At 41.5% G+C, this 23,798-nt stretch overlaps 1 protein-coding gene across 4 annotated transcripts in view; it reads right to left on the reverse strand.

Annotated features, from left to right (window-relative positions):
- Positions 1-12,731: 12,731 nt before the first annotated feature.
- Positions 12,732-23,798, reverse strand: part of Gkap1 (G kinase anchoring protein 1) — a 37,089-nt gene continuing 26,022 nt past the window's right edge. For 3 of the 4 annotated variants that reach the window (XM_076573462.1, XM_076573461.1, XM_015995664.3), the window contains 6 exons: positions 21,796-21,948; positions 19,985-20,086; positions 17,041-17,104; positions 15,656-15,726; positions 15,139-15,216; positions 12,732-13,045 (listed from right to left, as the gene is read on the reverse strand). In XM_076573462.1, coding sequence (XP_076429577.1) covers positions 12,998-13,045; positions 15,139-15,216; positions 15,656-15,726; positions 17,041-17,104; positions 19,985-20,086; positions 21,796-21,948 — 516 coding nt within the window. In that variant the 3' untranslated portion in view covers positions 12,732-12,997. Of the gene's footprint in view, positions 13,046-15,138; positions 15,217-15,655; positions 15,727-17,040; positions 17,105-19,984; positions 20,087-21,791; positions 21,949-23,798 lie in introns of all 4 variants that reach the window. The other variant, XM_076573463.1, reaches the window with a different exon arrangement.

Genomic DNA, 23,798 nt, shown 5'->3' on the forward strand with positions numbered 1-23,798 from the left:
TTTGAAAGGTAACATACATATCTGCATTAACACAAGTATGGACTATGCACTGTATATAAGCCAGCCAAAGATAATTTTTTGTTTTACGTTTGAGCAGTTAAAATATACATCACTGCTGTGGATATTGCTCTGTATGCTGTGAATGTGTTGCTCTGATTGGTTAATAAATAAAATGCTGATTGGCCAGTAGCCAGGCAGGAAGTATAGGTGGGATAAGCAGACAAGGAGAATTCTTGGGAAGAGGAAGGCTGAGTGAGGAGATGCCAGCCCACCGTTCAGGGAGCAGCATGTAATGGCACACAGGTAAAGCCACAGGGCACGTGGTGACATATAGATTATGGGGTGTTTACCCACCAACCCCACAGCTCCCCAGAGTTTTCTTGAGTGCAAGCAGCAGGAAATATTAGATAGAAGGATTTATTGAGGAGAATATTGCAGAGATAAACAGAAAATAAAGGATAGCCTTGAGAGTGCCTGGAACCTATTCCAATGGGCCCTGACTGTCTCTGCCCCAGGGTTTTTATGAGATGCCAAGGGGTGGAGCAAAAGATCTCCTCCCCCAGCACAGCCAAGTGCAGACCATCTCAGACCCCTGCACTTAGGCCTGTGGTCCTAATCATCCTCCATGTGGACCTGCTGGGTAAAGCCACAAGGAACCCGAGAATGGGCTCCCACAATAGATGAACAGAAATGAGCTGAGTTTAAGTGTAAGAGCTAGTCAGTAGTAGGCCTGAACTAATGGCCAAGCAGTTTTAATTAATATATGCTTCTGTGTGTTTACTTGGGTCTGAGCGGTTGTGGACCCGGTGGGACACAGAAAAATTCAGCTACACATCATCTGTATTATAGTTTTTCTAGGTTTATTTCTTTATGTCTATAGCCAGGATTCGTGTGTGTGTGTGTGTGTGTGTGTGTGTGTGTGTGTGTGTGTGTGTATGTGTGTGTGTGTGTGTGTGTGTGTGTGTGTGTGTGTGTGTGTGATTTTATTTTATTTTTGGTTTTTCAAGACAGGGTTCTCTGTGTAGCTTTGCGCCTTTCTGTGATTTTGATTTTTTTAAGAATTTTTTTATTCATTTTACATACCAACCACAGATCCCCCTCTCATGCCTCCTCCTGCTCCCCTTCAGCCTCTCCCTGCGCAGTCTGCCCCCCATACCCTCCTCCAAAAGGGTAAAGCCTCCCATGGGGAGTCAGCAAACCTGGTACATTCAGTTGAGGTAGGTTCAAGCCCCTTCCCCCTGCATCAAGGCTAACTAAGCAAGGCATTATAGGTAATGGGCTCCAGAAAGTCAGCCCATGCACCAGGTATAGATCCTAATTGCACTGCCAAGGGCCCCTCAAACAGACCAAGCTACACAACTATCTCCCATATGCAGAGGGTCTAGTCCAGTCCCATGCAGATTCCACAGGTGTTGGTCTAAAGGTCATGAGTTCCTATGAGCTTGGTACTAGATGAAGGCTCTATGATAACAGTCAAGGTATTCACCAGTCTGATTACTGGGGTAGGCCAGTTCAGGCACCCTCTCCACTATTGCGAGTAGTATTAATCTTGGGTCATCTTTGTGAAATCCTGGGAATTTCCTTAGCACCATGTTTCTCCCTTACCCCATAATGTCTCCCTCTATCAAGATAACTCTTTCATTGCTTTCCCACTCTGTCCCTTCTCCAGCTTGACCATCCTGTTCCTTTATGTTTCCACCCCCCATCCCCTCCCCTGTATCCCTCCCCATCCTCAGTTTACTCATGGAGACCTCATCTATTACCCCTCCCCAAGGCAATCCATGCATATCACTCTTAAGGTCCTCCCTGTTTCCTGGCTTCTCTGGAGCTGTGGGTTGTATGTAGTCTGATTATCCTTTGCTTTATATCTAGTATCCACTTATGAGTGAGTAAATACCTTGCTTGTCCTGAATCTGGATTACCTCACTCAGGATGATATTTTCTAGTTCCATCCATTTGCCTGCAAACCTCATGATGTCATTGTTTTTCTCTGCTGAGTAGTACTCCATTGTGTATATGTACCACATTTTCTTTATCCATTCTTCAGTTGAGGGGCATCTAGGTTGTTTCCAGGTTCTGACTATTATGAATAATGCTGTTATTGAACATAGTTGAGCAAGTGTCCTTGTGGTATGAGTGAGCATCCCTTGGGTATATGCCCAAGAGTGATATCATTGGGTCTTGAGGTAGACTGATGCCAAAATTTTCCAAGAAGTCATCATACTGATATCCAAAGTGGCTGTACATGTTTACACTCCCACCAACAGTGGAGGAGTGTTCCCCTTGCTCCACATCCTCTCCCACATAAGCTGTCATCAGTGTTTTTTATTTTAGCCATTCTGATAGGTGTAAGATGGTATCTCACAGTAATTTTGATTTGCATTTCCTTGATGACTAAGGATGTTGAACAATTCCTTAAATGTCTCTTGGCCATTTGAGATTCTTCTGTTGAGAATTCTCTGTTTAGATCTGTAGCCCATTTTTTAATTGGATTGGTATTTTGCTGTCTAGTTTTTGAGTTCTTTATATATTTTGGAAATAGCCCTCTGTCAGATGTGGAGATCTTTTCTCATTCTGTAGGCTGTTGTTTTGTTTTATTTACTGTGTACTTTGCCTTACAGAAGCTTCTCAGTTTCAGGAGGTCCCATTTATTGATTGTTGCTCTCAGTGTCTGTGCTACTGGTGTTATATTTAGGAAGTGATCTCCTGTGCCAATATGTTGTAGGCTACTTCCTACTTTCTCTTCTGTCAGGTTCAGTGTAGCTGGATTTATGTTGAGGTCTTTGATCCACATGGACTGGAGTTTTGTGCACGGTGACAGATATGGATCTATTTGCAGTCTTCTACATGTTGACATCCAGTTATGCCAGCACCATTTGTTGAAGATGGCTTTCTTTTTTCCATTGTACAGTTTTGATGTAGCCAGGATTTTAAGGGTGTCTTCCCTGATCAAATCTGATCTCTATCAACTTTGAATGAATCCACAGCCTTTTGTTTTCTGTGGAAACAAAAGCATAACCTCTTCTGCTGTGGGATGGTCTGTATGTCAAATCTGTTGCTCTGATTGGTCAATAAATAAAACATTGATTGGCCAGTGGCCAGGCAGGAAGTAGGTGGGACAAGGAGAGAGGAGAATTCTGGGAAGCAGAAGGCTGAGGCAGAGAGACACTGCCAGCTGCTGCCATGACCAGCAGCATGTGAAGACACCGGTAAGCCACCGACCACGTGGCAAGGTATAGATTTATGGAAATGGACTAATTTAAGCTATAAGAACAGTTAGCAAGAAGCCTGCCACGGCCATACAGTTTGTAAACAATATAAGTCTCTGTGTTTACTTGGTTGGGTCTGAGCAGCTGTGGGACTGGCGGGTGACAAAGATTTGTCCTGACTGTGGGCAAAGCAGAAAAACTCTAGCTACACTCTTCACCAATGTAACTTATTTTTTTACTTCCATTTTGAAGTTAAGACATTTTAAAAATATATAGGTTGGTTTAATTCAGCAATCCCTTTCACCATCCCATGTCTCTCAGCAGCTGTCAATTCAAAATTAACAAAGTACCATATATGGTCCAAACTCCCTGTGTTATATTTCCCATCCTTGTGGGGCTTATTCCTTTTTTTTTTTTTTTTTTTTAAATTACTTTACTTCTGTCTTTATATGAATGCTCTGTTTGCATGTACAACTGAATGCCAGTAGAGGGCATCAGATTCCATTCTTGTTGCTGGAGGGCTTCTCTCCAGGTTCCCCAAGCCCCGCAGTCCCACAATCCACTTATAAAATAATCACTCAGACGCTTATATCACTTATAAACTGTATGGCCGTGGCAGGCTTCTTGTTAACTGTTCTTATATCTTAAATTAATCCATTTCTATAAATCTATACCTTGCCACGTGGCTGGTGGCTTACCGGCGTCTTCACATGCTGCTTGTCCTGGCAGTGGCTGCAGGGTTTCTCTGCCTCAGCCTTCTGCTTCCCAGAATTCTCCTCTCTCCTTGTCCCACCTACTTCCTGCCTGGCCACTGGCCAATCAGTGTTTTATTTATTGACCAATCAGAGCAACAGATTTGACATACAGACCATCCCACAGCACATTATAGATAGCTGTGAGCTACCAGGTAGTTGCTGAGAATTGAACTCAGAACCTGTGGAAGAACAGCCAGTGCTCTTAATCACTGAGCCATCTTTCCAGCTCCTTTACTTCTGTCTTTAAAGACTATATTATTTTAAAACTATTTTTATGACTGTATATGTCCTTTTTCTTTTCTTTTCTTTTCTTTTCTTTTCTTTTCTTTTCTTTCCTTTTCTTTTCTTTTAAGCCTACATACATTGTTAAACACACTATAACCTGTTTAGAGGTTTATTTATTTATTTATTTATTTTTAGTCTGAATCTGCTTTACTTTACTGGATGAGCAAAACTTAAATCACTGTGCAGCTTAGCTCATGGCATGCTGGCAGCTCAACCCATAGCGATGGCCTGGAGACGCATCTCTGTACTGCCGCCCACACGAGAGACTGCAGGACTAGGAAGCTGCGTCTGGCTCCATTTTTGTGTGTCTGGAAGCTTTTTTAAGCGTTCTTAGGTCTTACGTGGAAATATGTGTCCCCACATTAGATGCCATTTGTAGTGAGTCTTTCTCTGTCCCACTTGCCAGCTCCCAAATAACCACATGGAGACTTATTCATTATGAAAACTCAGCTGATAGCTTGTTTCTAACTAGCTCTTATAACTTAACCCATTTCTATTAATTTACTTTCTGTCTTGTGGCTTTATTACCTCATCTCTGTATTGCCCATCCTGCTTGCTCTGCATCTAGCTGGTGACTCTGCCTTCTTCCCAGCATTCTCTCTGCCCTCAAAATCCTGTCTAGCTATTGGCCATTTAGCATTTTATTAAACCAATCACAGTGACATATCTTCACACAGTGTGAAGGAATATTCTACAACAGGAGAACTGGCCCTTATCATAAACATGTATTGAAATGTGGTTGGGTCAGCAGCTATGGTTCATTTTCACAATTCAGTCACAAAACCATTTTCAATCTACTAGACTTTAGCATGCCAAGTCCAGCCAGACCACTGGTAACAGCTCAAGGGTGACAACAAATACAGGAGGTTTCATAAAGATGGCAGCTGGTACCTTAGTTAGGATTTCTACTGCTGTAATAAGACACTGTGACAACAGCAACATGCAGAGGAAAGGGGTTATCTCATCTTACAGCTCCACATCACAGTCCATCACGGCACAGACACGAAGTCAAGCACAGAAGAAACCTGGAGGCAGGAACTGAGGCAGAGGCCACTGCTGTGTGATATTTTATTTGATTCTGACAAATAAAGCTTGCTTGGAGTCTGTGGGGGACCAGCTCCCACATTTATTTACCCCAGGGACTCTTGAGGAATGAGGGATAAGAGACTTAGGTAGAAATAAAGAAGGGAGAGAAACACAGGATAATCTCGGGTAAGCCTGGATCCTTATCCAGTGACACAGAGCTTTATTCCAAAGGGCTATTTATAACAATGCCAAGGGGAGGGGCAAACGACCTCCCCCTTGCTAGTACAGCCAAGTGTAGACCCTTACAAACACCTGATACTCAGGCCCGTGGTCCAGTCAACCTCTTCTGCAGTCCTGCTGGGTACAGCCACTAGGAAACCTAGTGGGCTCCAACAGGAGTCAGAGGGCGGAGCTAGCCTCTAGTTAACCAAAATGGTCTGGAGGTCTGTGCAGAGAGGAGACAGGAAGGGATAAGGCGGGGCAGAGAGAGGATCCTGGCCCTTTTGGTCAGAGGAACCTCAGAGGCAGGAAGTGACTGTGGCTGCTCACTTGCTTCTCTGATCTTTCAGGTTTTACCTCAATACCTGACTCCTGGTTTTTATTGATAAGATTAATTAGATTTATGCATCAGGTCATGGAAGAACACTGCTTACTGGCTTGCTCCTCATGGCTTCTCAGCCTGCTTTCTTATAGCACCCAGAACCACCAGTACAGGCGTGGCACCACCCACAATGAACATTTTCTCAATCGAAGTTCCCTCTTACAAAATGACTCAGTTGGGTCAAACTGACATAAAAATATCACAGTTGGTTAGAGATAGGAGGTAAACCCTAACTCCTGTTCATAAGTATAATGTTGGATATTTTTGATTCTGTGTGTCAGCATGGAGACTGAACTGCCTCAGTGGCTCCGAATTTCCGTAAGGCTTCAACTAAGCTGAACCCTTCGAGTGAGGCCCAAGGACACAGGAAAACTGTCAAGTGAGGGTCCCACCGAACAAACAGCTTTGCTTCAGGGAGAAAAGTCAAAAGGACAGGGAGGAGAAAGATAAACTTAATTAATGCCAACACCACTTACAGAATCAGTTTTGTCTGTGACAACTTTGTACACGTTTATGATACAACCCAGTCACACTCCTCCTCCTCCTCCTTTTGCTGCACTTCCTGCTTCAAGTCCCCATCCCACTTTCATGTCTTAGCTTTTGCTGTGTGACCCATGGGTCTGACCAGTGTCACTTGCAATGGTATGGATGTAGGGCTATCCACTGGAACATGGGTAACTCACCAAGGCTACATCAGGAGACAATGAATTCCTCTCCCCAAGCAACCTGTGATTGCCATTAGATAAGACATCCTTTCATGGCTCTGATCCTCATCATCTGGCTCTTACACCCCTTCTCATTTTGCTTCTTCAGTGTTCCCTGAACACTGAAGGTGTGAGACGGATATCCCACTTAAGGTGGAGCACACAGCAATCACTTGTTCTCAATATCTTGACCAGTCACGATTCTACATTAACTGCTATTCGCTGCAAAAACTTCTTTGGTCAAAACTGAGGACTGTACCAGTTAGAAGGTTTGACAACATATCCATTTAGCAAAATAAAAGTGCTCATGAGTTCTGGGTCTTTGACAACATCCACAGTACTAGGCATGAAGTTCCTCTTATGGCATAGGCCTCAGAGCCCATCAGAAACAAATTGGTTACCTCCTAACAGTTGTGCCACTCTTATTTCAGTGAGCATCCCTTGCCTGGCAACTTGATATTGTAGTTTGCAAGGTCCAAAGCTAAGAAATACCATTCCTGGCTTCCCATACTCCCTCAACTGCCTACACAGCAACTTCTGGCACCATGATGGCCTCCCAGCAATGAGGAAGCTTCCTGCTTGGTTCCAACATGGCTTCTCTATATTCTGTGTCCAAGATGTGTGGTTGTCATCAATAAAAGGGATGTCTTAACATCCAGTTCTGGGGGGAAGCAGGTGCAATGGCCATAACTTGCATAATTTAGGAGGTCTTTCTTTGGGACTTCCTGGCCAATAATTCTTAGAGAGGTATCTCATACCCAGGACTGGGATTTTTGTTTAGTAACCCAGGGCTTCTGGAATGGGAAATGCAACTTTTTAAAACTTATTTGACCGTTTCATACACATATGTAATGTGTTCTGATTATTCTCTCTCCATCCTCTCTCATTTGGCTTCCACCCTAACATCCCTTACCCCCCTCCCCCACGTCCTGCCCCATCACTAGCAAGTCCTTCCCCACACTCTTGACTTCCGCTGTTGGTGACCCACGTAGTTTGACCAGGGCCATCTGTATGACAACTTGCGTGGTCATTGATGTGATGCACATGCAAAAGCCAATGGCCCTTCCTCACCCGGAATCTACTGGTAGCAATACTTCAGCTGGGAAGGGCACGGCCTTCTTGTGCAGCTCTATCTTGTCTTGTCCAGAAGATAACACTTTGCAGTTCTTTGCTATCCTTTCTCTCTTTTTACCCACTCTTCTGCAGTGATCCCTGAGCCTTGGAGAGGATTGCACAAATGTTGTCCAGGGCTGGATTGCATCTGTCACTTACTCTTGGCCCCATGAGGCTTTGCATTCACCACCAGTCACTGGAAAGAGCTTTTCTAATTAAGGTTGACAGTAGTATTTGCCCATGGGCATAAGCATAAATATTTAGAAGACAGCTTAATGCTATGTCAATTTGCCAAGCTATGGTATTCAGTTGCCTCCCAGGGCCTATAATTTCTTCCACCACTGATTTTTGACTAGGTTTACAGTGCTAAGCCGTGGGCTTTCCTCTGGTCTCAGATCTCATCGGAGAGCAGAGAGCTACTGGCTACCTTCCCACCAGCAGTGCACTGTTTCACTTTACACTACTGTTGGAGTGGTGAGTGCACACAGTGCACACCAACAGCGGACAGTAGTCCCTTTACTATTTTTGTTTGGTTTTTGTGTTTCCTGAGACAGGGATTTTCTGTGTAACAGCCCTACATGTTCTGAAACTCGATTTGTAGACCAGGCTGGCCTCGAACTCACAGAGATTCACCTGCCTTTGCCTCCCAAGTGATTAAAGGCATGTGTCACTACTACCTAGCTTAATTAAGCTTTTTCTTTTTTCTTTCTTTCTTTCTTTCTTTCTTTCTTTCTTTCTTTCTTTCTTTCTTTCTTTCTTTTTTTTTTTTTTGGTTTTTCGAGACAGGGTTTCTCTGTGTAGCTTTGCGCCTTTCCTGGAACTCGCTTTGGAGACCAGGCTGGCCTCGAACTCACAGAGATCTGCCTGCCTCTGCCTCCCGAGTGCTGGGATTAAAGGCGTGAGCCACCACCGCCCGGCCTTTTTTCTTTTTTGTACCTTTTCTTTAAAGTTTATCACTGTATGTATGAGTTGTGCCTGGTATTAAATAAGAACATTTTCATACAATTATATAATGTACTTGAGCATCCCCACCTTACTTCTCATCTTCCATTTCTGTCTGTCTTCCTGGAAGTCCCCTTTGCTCTAGACATTTTTCACTCTACATTCATGCCATGCACACATGGTTTTATACATCCATCTAAAATCTAGAAACAACAGATGAGAGAAACATACAATATCTGCCATTCTGAGACTGGCCTGATTTATACCATTATCTCGGGTTGCATCCATTTTGCTGAAAACATAACTTCATTCTTCTTTGTGACTGAACACACATGTATATCTCACATTCCTCTGCTGTTGGACACCTAGGTTGGTTCTGTAATTAGACACTGTGATTGGTGCTGCAATACACATTGGTTCTCAAGTACCCCTGTGAGATGCTGAAAATAGGAGATGACTATTTTCAGGTTTCTGAGGAACCTGCATAGTCATCCCCACGGTGGCTGCACCTGCTCACATTCCACCAGCATCATGTAAGGGTTCCTTTGGTCCACAATGGTACCAGCATTTATTTTTCTTTTGGAGAATGAGTACTGCATTAACATCATTTACACCCTCCTCCTCCCCCCAAGTTCTGCTCGTTTTTTTTTTTCTCTTTTAACCATGCAACAAAACTTCTATTAACATTTTTAACAGAGGTTCAGCTATTACTGAAACTTGTCATTTCTAGACTTAACTTGGGGCAAATGGCTATAGTGCAGAGTAGTGCCATCATCGCCCACTGGAAATGCAGACTGAAGAGTTAATAGCCACCCCTCCGATGGAGGACCAGGTGCAGGGTGACTCTTTCTGGATGTTGTAATCAGAAAGTGTGGCCATCTTCCAGCTGCTTGCCTGCAAAGATGAGTCGCTGCTGGGGGTGGGGGGCGGTGCCCTCTTTATCCTGGATCTTGTCCTTCACGTGGTGGTGCCACTGGGCTCCACTTGTAGGGTTATGGTCTTGTCAGTCAGGGTATTTTGGCCTGTTAACAATGTGATGAAACCACAAAGCACCTGCAGCCCAGAAACACCTAGACACAAGGTCCCCTGAAGTCTCTTGCCACTGTTTTGTTTTCTTCATGACTGCCATAATGGCTAGGGTAAATGAAAATTCAATGTAGCTTAATTTGCTTTAAAGTACTTTTTTAAAAATTATTTTTAATTATGTGTATCTGTGTGTCTGCACCTGGCTGTTTGAATTTCTTTGAAGAACTGTTCACTAGCCCATTTATTTTGAGTGGTTGTATTTCTTTAGAGTTTTGAGTTTTGTGAATGTTCTAGATAGTAATCCTGTCAGACAAACAAATATATTCTCATTCAGGAACTGTCTCTCCACATGGTGGTTTCCTTTTCTGTGCTAATTTAATGCATGAGGTCCTATATGCCAGTAGTTGGTCTTATTTCCTGAACAACTGAAATACTGTTCAGAAAGTCCTTGCCTATGATTCTAGAAGTGGTTTTTTTTTTTTTTTTTTTTTTTTTTTCCTGCAACAATTTCAGCTTAAGGACTTACATTAAGGTTTCTGAAGCAGTTGGAGTTATTTTTTTAGATGGGGTAAGAGGTAGGGATCTAGTTTTGTTCCATCTGTGGGTACCCAGTTTCCCCATCAATGTTTGATGAAAAGGCTGTCTTTTCTCTAGGGTGTATTTTAGCATCTTTCTCAAAAATCGGGTGGCTGCAGCTGTGTGGGTTGATGTCTGGTCCCGTTTACTCCACAGATCTGGTTTGCTGATATCATGCTCATAGCTGTACAGTGCAGCAAGAAGACAAGGCATGCAGTCAGGCCTACTTTGGCTATCCCAGGGTCCTTTGTGCTTCCATGCGAATTTGAAGATGACTCTTTTGCTTTTGTGAAGAATGGCACTACCATTGTCATGGGCTCACACTGCATCTGCAGGTTGCCTTTGGCAGCTTAGCCTCTCACAGTATTCATATTCCCAATTCCTGAACATGGGAGGTCCTTCAAGTCTTTCATATTCTTGGTTAGGTTTCTTTCTAAGTGTTTTTCTTCAGTTGTGAAGAGATTCCCTTCCCTGATTTCTTTCTCAGCAAGGTTGTTACTGGTAGAAAGGAAGGCTACTGGCTTTTGTATGTTATTTTTGTGTCCTCTTTCTCCTGTGTGCACTCTGGGGATTGAACTCAGGCAGCAGATGTGACAGCAAGCACCTTTACCTGCTGAGCCCTCTCACTGGCCCACAAGTCTGTTTTCTCCCACTCTACTTTAAGTATTTATTAAAGGATCAGTTCATTCTCACTTAGGCTTGAGATCTTGTCTCTGAAACAAAGTTTTTTCTTTCTCACTATTCACTTTTCCCCCTCTTAAGACAGGATCTATTATTATGTATCTCTGGCTGTCCTGGAACTTGCTATATAGACCAGGCTGGCCTCAAACTCACAGGGATTCTCCTGCCTCTGTCCCCCAACTGCTGGGATTAAAGGCGAGTGTCACCACACCTGTCTTAAACTCAGTTTCCTTAAAGGACAGGATTACAGGACTCTCATGTAAACTTTTCATGGTTTTTCTTCACTTATCAAATTATGTCGATTTCCTAATTTGAAGCTCAAGATGGATCGTCGGCTATCTGCACACTACTTCCCTACCTTTCTAATTACTATCCTGTGTAAACATCCATGCTTTAGTCAAAATGAAGGCCACCTGGGTGGCCAGTGTAACTCAGCAGAGTGTTTCCTACTCACCTAAGTGTGTGTGAGGCCCTGGACTAGACCCCTAGCATAAAATAACTTTCCAGGCTTCTACTCCTTCACCATACTTTATCATTTTTCTTTTCTCCTAATTTTATTTTCCCTCTCCCCTGCATATTCTCTTTATCAACCAAACACTGCTTTGGCGTCTACTCCATGCCTCATGACAGCAGCACTGGGCGCACAGGGAACGATAACCACGGCTCTTTACAAGGCCCAGAGAACCTAATGAAGAAGTCAGAGAGAGAAGCAATGGCAACTCATCACATTTCTGTTCAAATTGTTTTGTTTCTCAAAAACTGTCCAGAAACAGAGCCATGGATGCTTCAGGGCCGGGGACGCTTGCCCTCAAGCTTAGCACCCCAAATCTGACAGCCAGGCCCCCGATGGTGGAAGGAGACAAGAGTTACGCCAGGTGTTCTCTGACTTCGTCACGCATGCTACAGCACACACCGCTTTAGTAAATTAAAAAATAAAAATAAAAAAGAAAGACTGCCAAGAAAGGGAATCTTGGGGGCTAGAGAGCTGGCTCAGTGGTTAACAGCACTTGTGGCTCTTGCAGAGGACCTGGGTTCTGTTCCCAGAACCTGCATGGCAGCTCACAGCCATCCCAAACTCCAGTTCCAGGGGATCTCATGCCCTCTTCTGGCCTCCACGGGTGCCAGGCACACACATACATTCAGGCAAAACATGCGTGTTTTTATACCTGTAAAGCGCGCGCGCGCGCGCACACACACACACACACACACACACACACACAGAGTATTTCAGTAATATTGGCTCAAGAGGCCAAGCTCAGTGTGCATGTATTCACTTCTAACATTACACACTGCTTCTTCCACTCAGCAATCTACTTCAAAAGACAAAGACAAATTTTAATAAATCATAATTGTGTATCATTGAACATATTGAAGGAAAAAAGTCCCCATTTGCAGTTAATTATTCTAGCAATTTCCCAGCAATCAAGAGTCCCTTGCTGACCTCCCTCACTGAGCCTTCTCAGTGTTGTGTGTCTGACTGTGCTAGGCCAGGAAATTTCAGCAAATCTTCTAGTCCAGATTTTATTCCTTCGGTCAGAATGCTTCTCAACAAAAACACAGGAAAAACTCCCTGTAAGCATCCTCTCTTGTAAACTTTCTCGATTTACACTGAGGAACATGTGATATACTTGTGATGACTCTTGGAAACATGTGGTCATTATTTTTTCCTCTTTGCTCACCACCACCTGAGGACATCAGCCATATTCTTTCTACTCATGGTTCGATCCTGTCAGGTTCAGCACACAAAGGTGTGGAAAACTGAGCAATAACAATACCACACTGTTCAGGAGACTTTAAAGATCAGGCGGATTAGTGGAAGAGTAAATTAATTTTATTGACTGATGAAAAACTAAAGTCATAAGAAGTTTGGACAGAAAACAATAATCAAGTTCTGCTGGTATTCTATATTTTCTTTTAACTTTAAGCCAAAAGAACATAAAATTGTAGACTATGAGTGAGCTAGTTACTTTTAGTTCCTTCAACAAAAACTGCAGTTTAGCAGTTACACATTTTTTGCAATATACACATTTTTTGCAGAATTCTGAAAAATCTGTGTGTTGACCTCCAAGGCTGCCGTAATCACCTACACTGGTCAGACTCAGGGTTCCTTTTCCCTTTTCTGCCGCCCTGTGAGGAAAAACAGCACATTACTTCAGCTTGGGGCATTTTCAGTTTATAAACACACAAAATCAAAGTGCAGCTAGGTATTCTACCTGGCTGCTTTCACAGTTACTTTTACAAAGACTACATAAAGTAATTGTTTAGGTTGATTAAATAAGATCACAAATACCTCATTTTTCAGAGTTTACTTTGTCCTAAATACTTTAAAAAGTACAAAACAAGCAAAGTTTATTCATCTCATATAATCAGCAAATCTGGTAATTCAGTTAATTTCTTTTTTGGTAATTTAATTTATGTATAGTTTTGTTCTTATTAAATAGCATTAGAATTTAAAAAATTTAAATTTATTTGTATTTTTTGCACATGGGCATTTTCCTGCATAAATGTCTGTGTACTTCAGTGTCTGGTTCCTAGGGGAGACAGAGGAGATTGTCAGAGACAGAGGAGCTAAAGTTACAGAAGGTTGTGAGCTGCCTGCCATGTGGGTGCTGGGAATTGAACCCAGGTCTTCTGGAAGAACAGTCTGTGCTCTTAACTGCTGACCCAACTCTTCAGCCCCAGCATTAGAAATTTGATTTTCAGGCTGGGACGAAGGGCAAAACACCGACACACATAAAATAAAAAATAAGTACTTAAAAGTGTAAGAATACATGAAAAGTCTATTTCTCAGCCGTACTGGGGGCATGTCAGGCAGGCTCATGTGAAAGGGAAGTGGCTTCTCTGATTTCTTTTACCCTCTGGGCCTACAGCTTCCATTTGAAGTAAAATACATCGACCTTCTAAATTAAAAACCAAAAACTCTTAAATATATGAATGCTGGTCTTCACTCCTGATCACACACAAGGTTCCAAAAGATTTATTCATTTAGGGGAAAAATGTACTGATTTTGTGGGAAATGAAATGTATAATAAACATATATTTAAAAAGAGATTTATTTCCTGTTAGTAGGAAAATAAAAATAAGTTTAGAAAACATTCCTTTAAGGTAAATAGCCACTATGCTCAGGCCCTACTATTGTGTATCTTAAAATTCTTAGCATGCTTCTCAAAGATCAGAATTACCAATGATGATACAGATGGATGAGTATCACTGGCTATGACGCTGCCAGTGTGAAAATCCAATGAGATTAAAACAAAACCAAAAAACCTCAAATAACAGACATACAAGGATTGCTTTCAACATTTCATTATGACCAGGCTGGCCTTGAATTCACAGAGAAACACCTGCCTCTGCCTCCCAAGTGTTGGAATTAAAGGTGTGTGTCACCATGCAGGGCTGGATTAAATACTTTTTATATTTTCTATGCCTCCAATAGCTTTCAAGCCTTTTTTTTATACCATGATTTCACATTGATGATTTACATGTATATGTGTAAGTATGGAAAAACAAATCTGATGCATTGATTAATGGAAAATACTGATGATTACTCTCAACTGTTTCACACAGGAAAAAAGAGCTGAGTTATCTTCTTAAGTCTAGCAGAATCTAATATCATCAAAATAATGATGAATGCAAATAACATCAATGGCTACAAAATCACTGGTGAAAGATCACACCATCTCAAAGTATCAATCTCTACACACCTGTCGGTTAACAAGAGCAGAGTCTATATCCAAGTCGCCAAGCGTGTGATGCTGGGCTGTGTCACCTGCGCCTTTCTGTCACATAACCAACAGGACAGACTGTCTACACAGCTCTGATGCACTTCTCGAATCACTTTAGTTATTGGTGTACATACCAGTATCTAGAATTACCTTTTTATTTTCGAAAATGTACATTATCTGGCTAACCACAAAAGCATTAACATGGAATTGGAGAAATGGCTCAGTGGTTAAGAGCCAGAGGACCTGGAAGCTTGCAAGTGTTTCTAACTCTAGCATCAGGGGATCAACACACTCTCTGGCCTCCACAGGTAACCCCCCCCACCCATACACACACAACTCATACACATAAATAAAATAAATCTATTTTTCTTTTACAAAATCATAATATATCTGGTGAATACATTTTCACTTAAAAATAAAATAGCACAGTTACTCTTACATTGGATCTATTCCAAATGTAGCTATAAAGAAAAATTAAAAATTATAAAAACATACCTGGTATTTGGCTAATTCTGCTTGTAATACTTTCACTTTAGATCTTTCCTGTTCCAATGCGGCATGAAGTGAAGTCACCTATAGCCAAATAATCAGTAAGAAAACTCTTTTTGCCTTTTTTGGAAAGTACACTAATTCTGAACATACCCAGTGTGATAAAATCTGACAACCGTCAGTATCAGAGATGCCCTTCCCATGGTTCCCCTGAGACAGCACAGGTGTGCAGACAGGAGGAGAGGCTGACGGTGAAGAGAAAACCCATGAGAGCAGGGTAAGCTCTGCCTGCTGCTGGTGTTCATGTCCACTGTCTCACAACCTTACCTTTCCAGAGTCTTTAGGACATACCTACCATCTTTAATTAAATAAGCAGAAACTCTCTTTGCTAGTACACAGTAATAATGAATACTCTATTGTTTCTCGCCTGCTTACTGGGCAGTACTTCTGTTTTGTGGGGCATAACAATTAAGACCTGAGAATAGCATGAGACACGCAGTCAACAGGTCCCAAAGCCCCTCACCTGGACTGTCAGCTCATTCTTGATGCTCTGTGATTCATCCACTTGCAGGAGTATCTCGGCCTTGTCTTTCACTGAGGGAAAGAAAGCAGCGGCGTCACTGTTCAGTCACTTCAGTGCCGAGTAGACAAACTCAGGGCAGCACAGCCAGAGCAGTGGTTTCCTCCTCTGCTGACTACACGTCCTTCCGGGGCCTGACCGGCCGTATTCTCTCTACTACATACTGGTCGTTACTACAGCAACAGGTTTTTGTTTTGTTTTTTAGTAATTTAATTTTTTCTGTGATGTTGAAATATTATCTGCATAGATATGATTAATTTTTCAATTTACAACCACTAGGACAGGTATATAAGAAAACTGAAAAAGTTATAAGAAAAAAGAAATATCTTGAATATTTATCTATTTATTAGGTCATGTTTATATTTTTTGTTATACTTATTTATTATGTGTGTGTGCATGTGTGTGCATGTGCCACAGTCCACACGTGTCAGGATAACTTGTGAAAGTCAGGTCTATCATGTTTGGCAGCTCAGCTTTACCCACTCAGCCATCATTCTACTTTGTAGCCCAGGCTGGCTTTGAGCTTCTGATCCTCTTGCCTTAGTCTCCAAGTTGCTGGGATTACAGAAACAAACCACTATACCTGCTTTTTGGCTAGTCTTAAAAGAAAGATTTTATTTTATTTCTTTTCCTTTTTTTTTTTTGAGATGGAAGTCTCATCACCATGCAGACTTGGCTGGCCTAAACCTCAGAGATCCCCTGCCCTACCTCCAGAGTGCTGGATTAAAGGTGTGCTCCACTATGCCCAGCTTGGTGCAATGGTGTGTAAGAACTGGAATCTCAGCCCTCTTACCTGAATAGTGGTAGATGTGCACAAAGCCAGGTGCTTGAAGAGGTGGTGATATTACAAAAAACTATCCAACTTGTATCACTCTGGGAAATGTATGTGTGCGCATTGATAAAACATGTAACTTGGTGATGTGTCTTCAGATATGAAGATTACCTCTAATTCTAAAAAACACTCAAAGGCTGAGTGTGTCGCACATGCCGCTAACCCAAGCACCTGAGAAGCAGAGGCAAGTGGATCTTTGTGAGATCAACACCTGTCTGGTCTACAAAGCATGTTTCTGGCCAGCCAGAGCTGCACAGCGAGACCCTATCTCAAAGAAACAAACTAAACTCGTATGGAGAGCCAGAGTTCAACCTGCACACCCACATGGTGGCCACAGCAGCGTGATTCCAGCTCCCGGGAATCCATGCCGCTCTTCTGGTGTCTCTGAGCACCAGGCACACTCACAATACATTTACATACATGCAGGCAAAACACCCACACACCTCAAATAATTAAACAAACAACCCTCGCACCCAAAAGCACGTGAATCACTTACTTTCTCCTTCCTGAAGCATTTTTAATAATTGTCCATTTCTTGCTTTTACTTCTTTATACTTGGTCTAATAATCAAAGAAAAGAGATTTTAACTTTTTAAAAATAAATGATAAATTATGGTCCACTTTTAATTTATTGGGCTGTACATTCTGTGCTTGTTTAAAAACATAAATCATTTAGGGAATAAACGGGCGGAGGAAGATGTAATCGGAACTACTCAATTAAATCTCAGAAAACTTGAAGAGGGGCCAACAAGATGGCTTCATGGGTAAAGCTAATGACATGAGTTGATCCCTGGAACCCACACAAAGGTACAAGGACAAAACTGACTCCACAGGACTGAAGTCTACACACACACACACACACACACACACACACACACACACACACACACACACACACACACACGTCCAGGCACATGCACACACAAATGTATACACACATGCACACATACTCATCCCCCCCCAACTAATAAAATTAAACTTAAAAAGTTTCAAAGTAGTAGGGGAATAAAAGTGAAGTCAGGAAATTATTAAAATTTCCTGAAGGATTTTTTCCTTTCTTCCCAAATAAAAACTCTAAATAATTCCAACTAATTTTGATAAAAATTAAAAGAAAATGGCTCCCTGCAAGTTTTCCCAGAACTCTCTGTCCGTTCTACAACTGCTACGTTCAGATACAGAACTACCAGCACTATCGGACTTTGTCAGTTCCTTCTCCCAAATGGCTTGGCTCTTCCAGCCCTAACAAACAATACACCATCCATTCATGAATAAGAGGAACTGTGCTCCCACATGGACCATTTGAATTTCTGATAATTATCTGCCCAAACTGTCTTCACTCGACATTTCTTTTAGTACTCTAAAAACCTTCAAACACTAACAAGCAATTAGTGAAAACATTAAATGTTATAAAAAGAGAAAAGCCTAAAAATATCAGTATAAAAACCTCCTCTCTTTTTCTCTCAGCATGTCCCAAGTGTGTGCAGAACTTACCAGTTCCATTTTTATTTCCACAGTGATGGGTCCAACACAGGGCCTCACCAAACACACAAATCAAGGAGCTACCACTGAACCATGCCAGAGCCCAGTGGACTTAAATATATTTTATTTTTATTTATTTATTTTGAGGGAGGGGTTGAGACAAGGTTTCTCTGTCTCTGGCTGTCCTGTAGACTGGGTTGGCCTCAAAGTCACAGAGATCCGCTTGCCTCTGCCTCCCGAGTGCTGGGATTAAAGGTGTGGGCCACCACTACCTGGCTTTCAATATATTTTAAATTCTATAAAAAGTGACTTTTACTAAATGATACTCTATCCAATTAAACTGCTGATAATAATTATCTACTGAGTAGTACTGCAGTCCACACAGGGAACTGAAGTGTCTGCCACAGTAAATATAAAGAAAGAAGAAACACTTAAGACATTGAGATTAAAGAGAGATGCTGCACACGGCAAACCCAGGACCCTGGCATGCCCACAGGCTCTCAGGAAATAATCAGTAGACTAACGTTGGTCAGAAGACACACCATGCCTCGGAACTGGAGCGTCTTTGTCCAAGTCTAAAGGGGAGCAGCAAGAGAGTGCTTCTTAAGTTTGTGGTTAAAAACCACTGTAAGGGCTGGGGAACGAGCCCAGGGTCAGGAGCACTTGCTGCCGCTGCAGAGGACCCACCCAGTTTGGTTCCCAGCACAACCTGTAACTCCAGCTCCAGGGGATCTGACACCCTCCTCTGGATTCCACAGCTACCTGAACACACATGTGCATTCATACAAGCACACATGCACACAAATAAAATTTTAAAACTAATCTTTAAAAGAAAACAATTGTATACATAGTATTAGCAAGGATAGGGAGAAATTAGAATCCCTGTGCATTTCTGGTAAAAAAAGAAAAAATAACAGTTGCTTTGAGAAAGCTTGGAAGTCACATAAAAAGCTAAAACAGAATATCATATAATCAGCAATTCTACTTTTAGTTTCTCAAAATATTCAAAGAACTCAAAGCAGGATCCCAGATACTTGTGCACTCATACACAAAATGTAGTCTGTACATTTAGGAGGATGTTTTTAAGGTAGGACAAGGAATGAAGTTCTGATAAATGCTACAACACACAGGAACCTCAAAAACATTATGTTAAAAGAAATAAGCCAGAAAGAAAAGACAAAAACTGTGTGATCCTCCAAAACAAGGAATCCACAGCAGGCAATTCAGAGATGGACCGTCAGAGGGAACAGGAGAGGAAGGGCGGGAACAGTGAGCCACTTCAAGGTCAAGTCTCTGCGGGGTGGGGGGTGGGGGGGCACGACAATGACGACACACAGCAGTAACACAGTAACAGCCACTCGACAGTGGGAAGGTAATACTTTATGTTACTGGGCCTTTAGTCCCAGCACTCGGGAGGGAGGCAGAGGCAGAGGCAGGCTGATATCTGTGAGTTCGAGGCCAGCCTGGTCTACAGAGTGAGGATGGTCAGGGCTACACAGAGAAACAACAAGCAAACAAACAAACACAAAGAACAAGTAACTAAATAAACTTAATGCTACTAAACTATATGCTTAAAATAGTTTATACAGCTAAATGCATGTAACATACATGTATTTTACAATATATATTTTCTTTTTTTTTTTTTTTAAATTTTTCGAGACAGGGTTTCTCTGTGTAGTTTTGCGCCTTCCCTGAGACTCACTTGGTAGCCCAGGCTGGCCTCGAACTCACAGAGATCCGCCTGCCTCTGCCTCCTGAGTGCTGGGATTAAAGGCGTGCGCCACCACCGCCCGGCCAATATATATTTTCTAACAAAATTTATACCATTATTCAGACTTTAAGTGAATAGTCAGTTTAAAAGACTGAATAACAGAATGACTATTTCTAGTAACTGAATAATAAACATATATAAAAACCCATAAAATGTAAATTCCTAATTCTTTTACAGGAATGGATACACACCTCCCACTGGGTGATCACAGCTTTGAGCTTCTGAATTTCAGCATCCTTCCTTTCAAGTTCTAACTTTAGTCTTTCAATTCTTCCATCTTTTAGACCCACTTCCTGAAAAAAAGAAAAATACTGCTTTTGACCAAGATTGTTCCACCTATCATTGTTTACAATAGTCCTTTGCGAAAATATTAAGAGGAAAAATACTGTATTTTTTTAAGACAATTCTGAATTACTACATTTCTACCTTTACTCAATTACATGATCCTAGTTTCATACAGTGATAGCAAGTGAGGTTTTTATGACAAGCTGTAAGTATACGCTAGACCAATATCCAGTCCTAGCTTTTGACCAAGATTGTTCCACCTATCATTGTTTACAATAGTCCTGTCTGTGTTCCAGCTCTTTCCAGGCTCCTTTTATTTCTTTTGTGGGTTTCCAAAGCTGTTCCTCTCTTTGGAATAGAATCTATTTTTTCCTTATTCTGCTTTTCTTAAAAGCTTCACTGGTTTACACAGAGGCATTCTCAAGTCTGCCATCTTGTGTGTAAATCTGATATTTATTTATTGTGTTTGCACAGTGAATTTTAAAATACACTGTGTAATGAGAAAAGTCACTAAATAATAGTTCAACTATGTATATATTCATTCTCCAGATGTGTCTCAGGTCTGTAATCCTAGTGCTTGTGATGCTGAGGCAGGTAGATCCCTGTGAGTTTGAGGTCAGCCTGGTCTACAAAGCAAGTTCCAGGATAGCCAGGGCTGTTACAAGGAAAAACCCTATCTCAAAAAAGAACTGAAAAGTATTAGTACAGCTTAAGTCATGCCCATCAGCTAGCTTCAGGTTTCAAAGACATTGCCACACTGGTTTTGAAATGGCAATTCCAATCTTCATTCTGCCTAGTTTGCTATGCCGTCCTGTCTCCTTCAAACTGTTATCTAGCTCCATGCATACTTTTCATGTTCCTTCAATTCTCCTAGACTCTGCAATAAAATTATTAGTACTAAATAAAAAGTTTATTCTGCTCAAAAATTTCCTAAAATTCTTTCCAGTCTACAGACTAAATTGCAAACTAGGCTTTAAATGCTCCACCACCTTTCCAATCCACCTCCGCCAATTTATACAACCTCCTCTTTTCACTAAACTGATTTCATTTCATTGTTCATGGTTTTACTGAAGACATTCGAGTTTCCTCCTCAGCTTTGCATGTTCAGACCCTCTGTCCTGTCATCTTCAACTCAAGTGTTGATTTCTCTCCAGAAACTCATCCTGATCTCCATTCCCAATCACACTAATGTGCTATTTTTTGTTCTCACACCTCTTATCTATACAATCATCTATAAACATACACTGTGTACATGGACTCTGTTAAGTATTTAAACTGTAATTTCTAACATAAGAAGGAAACAATTATGTCCAGTGCAGTACAGCAGATGAGTTCCCACGCTGATATTTTTATAATATTTGATTTCAACAACTGTTCTTTTCCATTACACCCCACTGCCATTCAGGCTTTATATAGCACTAATGCCTCCTAATCATCTTAACTACATTTATATACTCAACTCAGTTCTAGAGAGAGCGCCTGAGAGACAGGACCACCCTCTCCAGCACCAGTTCTTAACTATACACACAGTGCAGCATGTGCTCCATAGTCATTAGTGAACTAACTGCACATACACATTACCCTCTCAGAATGATCACTAAGATAATATCCTAAAACTGTTACTTTGTACGGATAGAGTTGAAATCTGTCATTTACCTTCTTTTAAAAAGAAAAAGAAAACTTCACTGTGATTTTAAGAGAATTTTATTTTACATGCCTGGTTGTGCTCCGGAGCGGGACAATTATCTGTTCCGTTATGTTCTGTAAGTTGTTCTCTTCTTTTTTCTCTAGTAAGAATCTTATGAACATCATCTTCCAGTCTATTGAAGAATCCCCCATCGTGTGATGAAGTCTGAGAAGAATTCAATTCCTGTCAAAATAAGTCATGATTTACGATCACTCCACACAAACACACACTGAACCCCGTGAGTCATTAGGAGGGCAGTGGAAGTGGACAGTTGCTAGGAGACAGGCCACCACTCTGCCCTGTCTCTGGAAGAGAAGCACGAGATACACTTACAGGTATCTTTTTCTTACTCCTTCGTATTTTGGAGTGTCATATGATTGACAGTTTTTAGAGGGAGGGTCTTACTACAGAGCCCAGACTGGTCTGAAACTTGTGATCCTCCTGCCTCAGCTTCTCAAATGCTGAAACTACAGCTCTGTGACATCATGCCCAGGTACTACTTGCCCTTTACATTTTTATTATACACACACCACACAGTTCACCTGTTAGCATGTGAAAGTCCCAGGTTTTGTACTCTCGAGAGTTCTCCAGCTGTCACCACAAACAGCGTTATATTCTCTTCACTCCGCCCGCATTCATTAGCAGTCACTCTGTCCCTGATACTCTTCTTCACCCTAGGCAACACTAATTTTCTGTTTCTATAAACTTATCTATTCCAGACATTTCATATAAACAGAATAATTGTGTTTTCTGTCTCAAACTTCTTTGCTCTAGTAATATGTTTACAAGATTCTTCCACGTGATGACATGGATTAGTGCTTAATTTTTATTACCAAGTAAATACCCCATTTTACATACTGTTTTTCTTGTCACTGGTGGATAGACATCTCTTTTGCCTGTTATGAATGGTGGGGCTATGAGTACTTATACACAAGATGTTTCCAACTCTGTTTGGCACATACCTAGGAGTAAGGTTATTGGATGGTGCGCAAAGTCTATGTTTAACCTTCTGAAATCTTCCAGCTAGTGTTCCAAGCAGCTCACTATATTACAATCAGCAACAGGAGACAGTTCTAATATCTATATTCTCACCCATATGTTATTGTGTTTTTATTGTAGACACCTTCATGGATGTGAACGACTATTTCATCAGGGTTTTAAGTTGCATTTTCACTATGGCTAACAGAGCAGGCCTGCTTTCATGTTTACTAGACACTGTATAATTATCTCTTGAAAAATGTTGACTTAGCACTTTTGCTCATTTTTAACTGAGTTATTTGCCTACTCACTTTCAAGTTACAAGGATTTCTGTCTTCTGGCTGGAGAGATGGCTCCGTGGTTAAGAGTGTGTACTGCTCTTGCAGAGGGCTGGAGTTTAGTTCCCAGCACCCACTCTGGGTGACTCACAGCAGCCTATAACTCCAGCTCTAGGGGATCTAACACTATCACTCACATACACATACCTGTCCCTTTGACATGTCCCCGAAAACATACAGGCATATTTACAATAAATACAAATCAAAAAGAAAATAATGTATTCTAAAAAGCTGAGCGTGGTGACAAATGTCTATAATCCAGTGAGTGATAGAGGGGCCAGAAAGATCTGTCCTGCTGAGGACCTCTGATTGTGAATCTTTTCTGTGGACACCCTCCCGTTCTCAAGTCTGTGAATAAAATGATTTGACACCCTCTCAATATAGTATATAAGATGAAGAGCCACTGAGGAAGACACTGGAAATTGACTTTTGGCCCCCACAAACACACACATGCACACATACAAAACCTTATTTTAAATAAACATCTCATTAAATATTATTTGTATTTTCTCTCATTCTAAGAGTTGCCTTAGCAAGTATTTCATGTCCTCTATATAAAACAAAAGTTTTAGTTGCCTTTTTTAATTTTATTTTTAACTAGGGGTTGAGTTCAGGATCACATGCTAGGTGAGCACTTCACCACTTGACTTCCGAACTTCTTCTAAGAGTGTTGGAGTTCCAGCTCTAAACCTTTCAACTTAGATAAGCCTTTGTGGT

This window comes from Peromyscus maniculatus, chromosome 5, assembly GCF_049852395.1.
Source record: "Peromyscus maniculatus bairdii isolate BWxNUB_F1_BW_parent chromosome 5, HU_Pman_BW_mat_3.1, whole genome shotgun sequence".
In the NCBI taxonomy this organism is placed as follows: Eukaryota; Metazoa; Chordata; class Mammalia; order Rodentia; family Cricetidae; genus Peromyscus; species Peromyscus maniculatus.